The sequence below is a fragment of the Tursiops truncatus genome, chromosome 3, assembly GCF_011762595.2.
Source record: "Tursiops truncatus isolate mTurTru1 chromosome 3, mTurTru1.mat.Y, whole genome shotgun sequence".
Taxonomy (NCBI): domain Eukaryota; kingdom Metazoa; phylum Chordata; class Mammalia; order Artiodactyla; family Delphinidae; genus Tursiops; species Tursiops truncatus.
The window spans coordinates 114,919,618-114,929,331 of NC_047036.1; the positions used below are offsets into that span (position 1 = coordinate 114,919,618).

A 9,714-nucleotide genomic window follows, 5' to 3' on the forward strand; every position below is an offset into this window, starting at 1 on the left:
ATTTATCTTACTTCATCCTCCTAGCCATTCGAAGGACACTTCAATTATCTCCACTTTATAAATGATGAGACAAATCATACACACTTTCCCTCGTCCTACCCCAGCCCCTCCCAGACAGTGTATGTAAGAAAACCCACGTTAAATACCTTCCTTATTTCACCAGATAATGCTATCCCCTCTATTCCCAGCTTCTGTAAACATTAAAAGGCAATCTTTGACTTGTGAAATAACATTTATTTAAAGAGCAGTAAAAGAAGTTTCATCTATTTACCTCTAAATTAAGCCTATGAAACAAAGACATGGGCAATACATATGGCATAACCCCAAATCTCAGCTTTCTGTGTTTTCTTTGTATTATGTCCACGGGCACCTTTAATTCTTTGGTTGTAAGTTAAGGCATTATTCTTATTGGAAAAGAAAACAGAGAAATGGTAAACAAGTACTGGGATCTTCTCTAGGTCAGAGTCTCAATGAAAGATCCAAATTCCAGAAAAGTTCAGGGTAGCAGCTCCAAGTTAGCAAAATAGGTTTTCCATCATCCATGGGGCTGGTTAGTTCTCATTCCAGACTATTTAAGACTCTTCTTTCATCTAACCAAATACTCAGCACCTACAGGGTCAAGGCAGACAACAAGCTATGAATCTTTATGAAGGTTTGAAAGCAGTTTTCTTTCTTTCTCCGCAGAGATTCAACTACACTTTTTTTCTTTAAAGTAAGAAGCTGCCCAGAAAAGAAACCCTCAAATGTCTTCTTCTGGCTACCATATCTTACCTTCTATAGATGGGACAATGTGAACATATATTAATATCAACAGGTACAGCAACCAAAAAATGGACAGTGACTCCAGCCTCTGGTTTGCATGTTCAGCCCTCTGACTTGAGGCTCTGGAAGCAGATGCGCCCATTATTTATCTATCCCCAGGTCTCTTAAGAGCTCTTCACTGCTGCCTGCCTTCCTAGACTATTTTATTTCACTATCTATTAAAGCTGGTCCCACAGAGGCTCAGAGTTTTCCAAACCAGCAGGTACAATGTCAGTCCGTCAGGTCCTTGAATCACCTCTGAACATAAACTCTGGGAACGCAAGGTCACTTCAACACCACCCTTATTCTCACAGACTTTCTAAAATCAGATTCCAGAAACTACATTCCTTTTTCTTGCAGCTCTCTACCTACAGTACCTGAATCTGTTCCAAGACTTCTCGCTGCATCTCCACAGCCATACGGTACACCTGATGATCAGAGTCATTGTACATCACAGCATTCTGGAACATCAGCATCAGGTCCCTCTGGAACTGAGCCACGGTGCGAATACGTCCCTTAGACAGGTTCCTTTTCAGGCTAGTTAAGTCCATGGGTCTACAGGTGGCCAAGAGAAACCAGAGGAAATCAAACCTTCATGTGGAACATGTGGTGACCTAACATGCTCTCCTGAAGAACTAACCAGCTCTTAATGAAAACAGTAGTAAAGATAACAATCCCCATCAGATAATAAAATAGCAATAGCAGCTAACATACGACTGCTTACAATAAGCCAAGTGCTATGCTAGATACTTTCTATATGAACTCACTTGATCCTCTCAATAAACCTATATGGTAGGTACCATTGTCACAATTGGCAATGAGGAACCTGAAATCAAAGAAGTTAGGTACTTGCCCAAAGTCACACAGCTTAGTTTCCAATTCAGAAACAGCCTGACTCCAGAGCCCACAGGCCCAGCCATTTCACTTTACAATTGGAGGTATCAAAGTTATAAAGAGCTCCAATGATCAGTTTGTCACAGGGTAGTTACTGACCGATTGTTTACAATGTGTAGTCATATATTACATATTTAATCAACTGTTTTTACTGTATCATCAAAAGCTCAGAGGTTTTTTTTCTTCTTTCATGGAGATGAAAAGAGAATCAAGTGAATATTAAGGTAAATATTATATAATGCAACACAGAGAGTGGGTATATAAAAGGCGGCACAACAGCGTAGAAAGAGGACTGAACTGGGAGGTAAGACTCTGGGGTTTAGTTCTAGCTCTGCTATCACTGTTGATCACAGACAAGTCATGACCACCTCTGAGTCTTAGTTTCCTCATCTACAGAATTAAGGAGTCTGTCTCCAAAGGTTCTTTTCTGATCTTTTATACACTACTAACACACACTGGTTTATGACAGCATTTTAGATGAACTATGCTATAAAAATCCAAAATACTGCAATCAACCAGTGTTTATAACATCCATTTGGATCACCATCTTTGCCTTAGCATACCTATAACTGCCTGAATGAATACAGTGTTCCTTTTAAAGTTTTGCTCTGAAATAACAGTGCCAAAAACTACCAAAGGCAAATGTAAGATTATAATAAATGGATCATACTACTTAAAAGTCAATACTGATAAAAGCCTCTTTATCCTTTTGTTCCCTATATTCTCAAATGAGGACTGAGCTTACCTTACCATAACTTTATAAACTTGTTCAGCTGTAAAATATATCTTGAGCTTAAGTAATGTAAATGAAATAAAAAAATAATCTAACAGATGTGAAATAAAGTATGAAAAGACAGATATAAAAGCAACCAACCTTTCTTGACCCCATTTCCACTGACCTTTTCACCACATCCTTGTATCCTGGGGCCTGCCTTTCTGACACAGGCTTCAGAAACAGACTGCTGAACCTGTTAAGGGACAAACCCAGAGAGGATGAAGAAACCCTGGAAAGTCACCCTAAATGAGAAGAGTGGCTGTGAATACCAAGAGTGGCTTGGAGTCCTACCTGTGACTGGCTATCATCTTCCAGACTGGCAGGAGAGTCTTCTTAAATAGCAAGTGATCCTGAACAGGGTCACTATGGCCTAGATCAGACCTATAGGATAAAGCAGAGCAGAAAACAAACAGTAACTTCACAAATGGTATTCTGTTCCCCCTAGATGCTTGATAAGGTTTCCTCAACACATAGTGCTCCTAGTTAACATCTGAAGGAAATAACACCACAGGAATGAAAACATGCTTTCATAAAGGACCCCAGACTCTATAAATATTCTCTTACTGATCAGTATTATCAAATGAAGTGGTTAAATTCTTGTAAAGTGTACTAAAAATAGGCAACTGCCTTTGCCTTTTGGAATCTTGCTGATTTGCCCTTTAGCACCTGTGACTTTAAAGAACTGGTCTATAAAAGTAGTCTTTGTTCACTGATGTCTCCGAAGTTCCTGGTACATACTAGGTGCTCAAATAAGTATTTGATAAATGAATCTGGTCCTGTTTTTTTATGCAGAAATATGCCACATTAAGAAGTATCTCTCCCATACTTCCAGGGGAAAAAATACTTGGTTTCATATCCCAAGGAATTCTCTTACACTTCATCTGAAAGCTATACAATTTAAATACTTTTCCTTTTCACTCTCCTCTGTATAGTAGTCTTTAAAATACCAAGAAAAATCCATTTCTCCTCATGGTCCTTCCTTCTCTGGGCTAAACTGCCTAATTTATTTAGTTTTTCTTTAGAGGTGCAACTGCTCAATGTTTTATTTCATTTTATAATTTTCCCAGTTGGCAAGTTTTCTATTTACCCCAAAGTTAAACATCATGTTACACTTCACACTTTATACACTGCATTATTCTCTCTAAATAGGCTCTCTTCACACCTAAGGTTTCACACCCTCATTTTGCTTTATGTACCACATTGTGTGCATCCATTTGAGCACAACTCATACCTTATCATTCTCCAATTTGAACAGCTCCACATAACTATTCATTTTCATGATGCACTATCTCACCTGTATCTAAATTACATACCACAAAAATCAATTTTTCCTTAAGCCCAGAACCCTATAAGAACAAGGGACTTAAAGCACAAAGCAAACCTCTTCCTTTGTCTCTGATCAGTCAGTCAGAATAAACAATAGGTCCTTGGTACTGATGCAATTTTGTTCATATAGCCACAGAAAAGGTATTTATCGTTTCCATTACGTGAAAGGTACTACAATAGGTTTTGTAACTTCATAATCAATCACCTTTGCAATATTTTAAGAAACAATCCCTTGCTTACCTTTATTTCCATCTATTTGGAAATGCATGCCAAGCAACTACAAGTGAAAGTGTGGGAGTGGAAAGGATATGCACTTAGACTGGTACCCCAAAGGTTCTACTTTACTCCTGAGAGTCAGTACAGACTAAGGAAGAAGCCAGAAAAGAGGGGCCTAGGGAATGTCTATCTTTCAAAGTAGTTTTAAGGTTCCCTAGTGATAGCACAAGAACTCAAATGCCTATCTCCCCTTAAGCTATCTAGCCAAGCAGACTCAATTACTAATATCTACTGCTTTCTAATAAAGATTTCATGTTTAACCTAAATTCTAAGATAAGAGTGTGGTGTTTGCGTTTCAAGATGCTGAAATGTCATGAGATAAAACATCCCAGATTATTAAAGATTTCCCGTTTTGGGGATAGTCATCATATGCCATCTGCTCATACTCACAAACGGAGTTATAGAAAAGCAAAGGAAGCAATTCTTCAACAAGCTAGGTTTTTAGCTGTATTCTATTTGTGTAACAAAAATTTGTAATCTGCTATTTACAAAAATATATACGCATGGTTCAGTTGTATACCTTAAACAAAAGAAGGCTAAAATAATTACTGGTTTGCCTCCCCACAGATAATGTGGGTGGATCTGGGATACATCAAAGAAAAAAAAACAGTTCATACTATCTTCTCTCAATACTTAGACACAAAACTAGGCCCAGAAAATGAACTATTTGTTACATAACAAAAATAACTTTGTTTTTCTGATTTAAAAAGAAATTCACTTTACTGAAAAAAATTAAGATTCTAAAATGTGACCTCTGGCCCCATAGTTATTTATGTTAAAATCAGATAATTATATAAACAATTTCCCAAGATGTGTGAAAAAGGAACAAGGGCGATAATAACTTAAAAATAATTTTTAATTTCAAGTTAGTAGGGGATGTTTTAGTATTTTTAAAAGTATAGTTTGTATAATAGTAGACTTGAGTGACAATCTGACTCAGCAACGTTTCCTGAATAAATACAGAGAGAAGGATTACTTATGAAAGAGATTCTTAATGTTGATAAAACAGTCTTGTTTTATAAGATGAAAGCATATAGACTGCTATTTATACAGTAAAATTATATTTAATTATATTACTAGTGTTTTCGAGCTCTAATTCTCTACTTTTCAATTTACAAAAGTAATCAATGTCCGTGGCAACAAATTCAAGTAGGCGTAAACAGATGTAAAAGTATTAATCCTAACAACATGGGATAAAAGTCTATACTTACAGCTTTGAGGAGGTAGCATGGCTGAAAAGGATATCCACCAGAGGAGTCTCCTGGATGCTGAAGCTATCATCACACTCACCTGAAGAACGCTGGTCTTCCATCTCTGACACATACCCTTCACTCTGGTCCTGCTCTTTGGATTCTTGCTGAACCTCCCCCTGGGAATGCCAGGAAACAAAGGAAAGTTTAGAAAGAGATTTACTATCTTCAAGGTAATTTTTCTTGCGTGGGGTAAATGAAGGCTGATCTTAAGGTAAGAACAGGCCAGTTATATAAAGCTATAGAATAAGTTGGAGAAAGGTGACTTAACTAGACGTAAGACAAAGAATTCTTAGAGAACTCTGACTCTGTATCCCAAGAAAAAATGAAAAAGCAATATACTCTATTATAGATAGATGTTGTTTTCTTTTAAAACTGTCATTATTACTTGTGGCCCTGGAGCTAACTAGTCTAGCTGGCCAGATAATATTAATGATAATGGCATTCTAAATTTTACTGATTGCTTACTATGAGCCAGGGACTATGCTAAGTGCTGCACGTGAATTATCTCATTTAAAACTCACAGTACACCTGTAAGGTAGAGCACTATTATTCCATTTCAGCAGAGAAAACTGAGGTTCTAAAATGTTCACTAGGGCTTCCCTGGTGGCACAGTGGTTGAGAGTCCGCCTGCCGATGCAGGGGACACGGGTTCATGCCCCGGTCCGTGAGGATCCCACAAGCCGCGGAGCGGCTGGGCCCGTGAGCCATGGCCGATGGGCCTGCATGTCTGGAGCCTGTGCTCCACAACAGGAGAGGCCACAACAGTGAGAGAGGCCCACATACCGCAAAAAAAAAAAAAAAGTTCACTAACCTGCCTAAGCCTACGCAGCTAACTGATGCTAAAACCAGGATTTAGACCCAGGTAACTGAACTCTCTGGAGTTAGCCTATGTTCTCTAACCATTCTGCCTGCCTCTTTGTGCAGAGGACTGATCAGACAGCTGGTTTAAGTTATTCACTTACCTCTTCACTCGCTGTGGGTTGTTCCTGAAGTGCCCAAATATCTGAGGGAGGTGGAGCCACCTCTGGCCTTCCATTTTCTCCCAGTAATGACTTCTCAGTTACCAAGGGGTCTACCTTGGCTGAAAGCTCTTCAGGCTCTTTGCAGGGCTCCCCCTCTCCTTCAGTAGCTTCAATTCCCCTCGCCTCTTGTTGTCTGGTGCCAGATGAAGGGCAGCAGCCTTCACCTGATTCTTTTTTGCTAATGCACAACGGCTCCATTAAATAGACTACCTGCAATCATAGTTTACTGTTAGATGTATAAGAACACCAGTGGAAATCATCATCTACATATCAATAATGCCACATCATAACACTACTACCACTGTGACTAAGTTTGAGATGGTAAGGGTTAATTGATTCATTCATTTTAAATTTATCAAGTATCTTATATACACAGGTACTGGGCTAATTGGTTGGGACCTAACAGTAAACAAGATAGACATGATTCTTGCCTCAAGGAGCTTATGTTCTAATTTTTCACCTCAAGTGTCAACTCAAATCAACTGGTAACGACTGTCTAAAAAACTGCTGAAAACTTTGTCTGCCACAAACAATGCAGATAGAATTGGCAATATGTGAACAACTGGCAAGACCAGATTCTTGCTGGTCTTGACCTAGGTTCTACTGAATATGTAGAGTTGCCACATAAATATAAACTCTCTGTCCAACTCTTTATTTCTGGTCCTCAGCCCTTCACTAGGGAAATACGAACACTGCAAAATATTGCCTGGAAGTCTTAACATTATAAGCTTCAAGGGGAGTTTGGGCAAGTGTCACCTCCCATGACTCTGAAAGAATGAATTACAAGGATACTCCTAAAGACAGGCCTATATACAGAAATCCCACTTCCTCTGATCAGGCTCCTAATGACTGGGATCTTAGAACATTCAGTCAAAAAGTACATATTTGGCACATGTTTTGTATCAGCACCAAGTGCTGGAGACACAGAAATGAACTCAGTTCCCGCCTATGTGGACCTTATATTTTAGTAAACAATAATGAGAGCGGTAGATATATGGGTAAACATTCTCTTAGGAAGTTGAGATTCTTCCCACCTTTGGAAATAATGGCTCCCCATTACCTCAGAGATAAAGTGGAGGAGGTTCTGGCAGCTGACTTGCTCCGCCTCTTCCTGAGATTCCTCACTGCCACCGTCCCCCACAAGCAGCTCACGAGGTTCTCTCCCTGGGCTGCTTTCCTCTAGTTCCTCAGCCCCTGGCTCCTCAGTTTCCCTCCAGCTGCCCAAATCAAGATCCAAACTGGAGTCCCATGAGCTGAAGAGTGACCTGCAATCGTTGCTCAACTCAGAGTCATTGGGATAGTCTTGTTCAGAATCCAACCAAACCCATTCATGCCTCATCTGTAAATACACAGAAAAAAATGCATTAAATTCACTCAAATCAGTATTCCTAAGGCATTTCCATCTCCCAATTTTGGTAGAAAGATAAGGGGTCAGAAATTTTTTTCGACTCAACATTAGGAAGAGTAAAAACTAGCTGAAGGGAGACATCAAGAGAAAAAGTGATCCGTCATTGGGAATAAAGAAAAAGCCCTATGTCAAGCAGTATAATAGAATTATCACCCAATAATTGTTGTTAGATTTCCTCATACTCTAAAAGAGAAAAAACTGGAGCACTGCTAGCTGAAATGAATGCCTCTATCCCAAACCACCCTTAAACTCAACTGCAAGGCAACAATTTTGATGGACAAGGGATCTTTTCCTCAGCATACAGACATTTTTAACCTATCAACCATTAAATCCTCAATGCATACTAAGATACCTGTGGCATCCTTCTGGTCATATCCAGCTCTCACTTCTCAGAAAGAGAACTGCAAATCAAGTTTTAAAAATATCTTTCCTTGCTTTCAGTACACTGCACTCCTGGTTTTCTTAGTCCTTCATCCTCTCCCTTTTACTACTTTAATACATCCATCTTCTATGTTCTTGTTTGGGCCTCTGCTTCCTTAATATGTCCTTAAAAAAATGTAGCTACTTTGAGGTTCCAACTTTGATCTTTATTAAGGTGGCTTCCGAATCTCTCCACCTTTACTTTTTATATGCATTCTGGTCTCATTTCTCCATGTACCCAAAGGTCAACTCCCTTAGGTGCCCTACCATCTCCTTCAACTCAACACTTATAAAACTAAAATCACTTTTCTTTCTGAACATCTCCCAATAATTTGCTTCTCCCCAAATTCCTTATGCCGATCATCAACACTATTTTCTTAGTCCTATTTTGACTCTTTCTTCTCTTATATTCAGTAAACAAGTCCACTTGCCAATTTTCTTCCACAATAATTTTTCTTAATGCCCATCCTTTACATCTGAATAAATGTGATAGCCTCCTGGTCAGTTTCTCTATTCTTAATCCAACCTGCTCTGAATAGTCTCCCTATTCAATGCTTTACAATAGCTATCACCTCAAATTTCTCAATCTGTCACTCAAAGCCCTCCATAAATCAAGCTCTATTTTGTCCCCTTAGCCTGGTACCTGTAATTCACTATTCTTTAATATGATTCCTAATTACATTAGTCTCCTTATTTCCCCCACCTCAGATGCCTATACCTTAATTTAGCTTGCTAAGCTTGTAAATCACGTTCTCTACCAACCCAAAATCTACGTCCTTTAATGGACCTCTTCCTCCACAAACTTCTCCAACTTTTAGGGCTCCGTTGCTTATATCACATGCATGTTTGCAGACTGCTTTGGGAATGTACTGTAATTGTATTTAATTTTCTAACTCCTAGATTGATTGAACTATCACTCACAAAGACGGTATCTTCTACTTCCTTAGGATCCTAGCAAGCTTTATAGTTTTACTTAAGCCAAAAAGATCCGTGACTTCCAATCATAAAGTTCTATATCTTTCTCAAGAAGGCTCAAAATACTAGACAATACCCTATTAATCTCCATCTCTTTTTAATAAAAAGCTCACTAGTTCACTTCACTGATTTAGTTTTTATTTAGTAACAGAAGTTGGAATAAACTCAGGTGATAAACTTGATAACGGAGTTTAGCCTTCAAATAGTAATGTTATGAATTCTAAAATACACAAGAACCCTACACACAGAAAGGAATAATAATATACTATTCAAGAAATACCATGTGCAAAGACAGTATAAGTAAAACAAATGCCGAGGATAAAGATGCTACCTATATCCACGCTTTAATCTTCTTTAAGCAATGACATAAACAGAGAACTCTGAAAACCTTAAGTTTTACCAAACATTGAAGAAAGGCTGAATAAGGCAGTACTTACAGCACAATGCAGTACTTTTAAACATTATAAACTCAATCTTGGTTACTTACCTTCTCTGACCTGTAGAACAGTTCATATTATAAGACCACTTTCCCCCCAACAATCTCATTCCCACAAATGACGCAAG

The 9,714-nt window shown here is 38.5% G+C and overlaps 1 protein-coding gene across 1 annotated transcript; it reads right to left on the reverse strand.

Annotated features, from left to right (window-relative positions):
- Positions 1 to 173: 173 nt before the first annotated feature.
- On the reverse strand, positions 174 to 9,678 carry LOC109548170 (bromodomain-containing protein 8-like). The gene is made up of 7 exons (XM_019924487.3): positions 7,408 to 9,678; positions 6,288 to 6,557; positions 5,284 to 5,441; positions 2,762 to 2,851; positions 2,595 to 2,663; positions 1,179 to 1,356; positions 174 to 609 (listed from the first exon to the last, which is right to left on the reverse strand). The coding sequence occupies exons 1-7, from the start codon at positions 7,801 to 7,803 to the stop codon at positions 559 to 561; spliced, it is 1,212 nt and encodes a 403-aa protein (XP_019780046.1). The 5' UTR covers positions 7,804 to 9,678; the 3' UTR covers positions 174 to 558.
- Between the last annotated feature and the right edge of the window lie 36 nt (positions 9,679 to 9,714).

Excerpts from the sequence above, each read along its gene's own strand:
- LOC109548170 (XM_019924487.3), bottom strand. The coding sequence starts at position 7,803 with ATGTTGAGTCGAAAAAAATTTCTGACCCCTTATCTTTCTACCAAAATT. Across the intron at positions 5,442-6,287 it reads AACCCACAGCGAGTGAAGAG|GGGGAGGTTCAGCAAGAATC; the intron begins GTAAGTGAATAA and ends TGGCATTCCCAG. Across the intron at positions 1,357-2,594 it reads TACAAGGATGTGGTGAAAAG|ACCCATGGACTTAACTAGCC; the intron begins GTCAGTGGAAAT and ends GGCCACCTGTAG.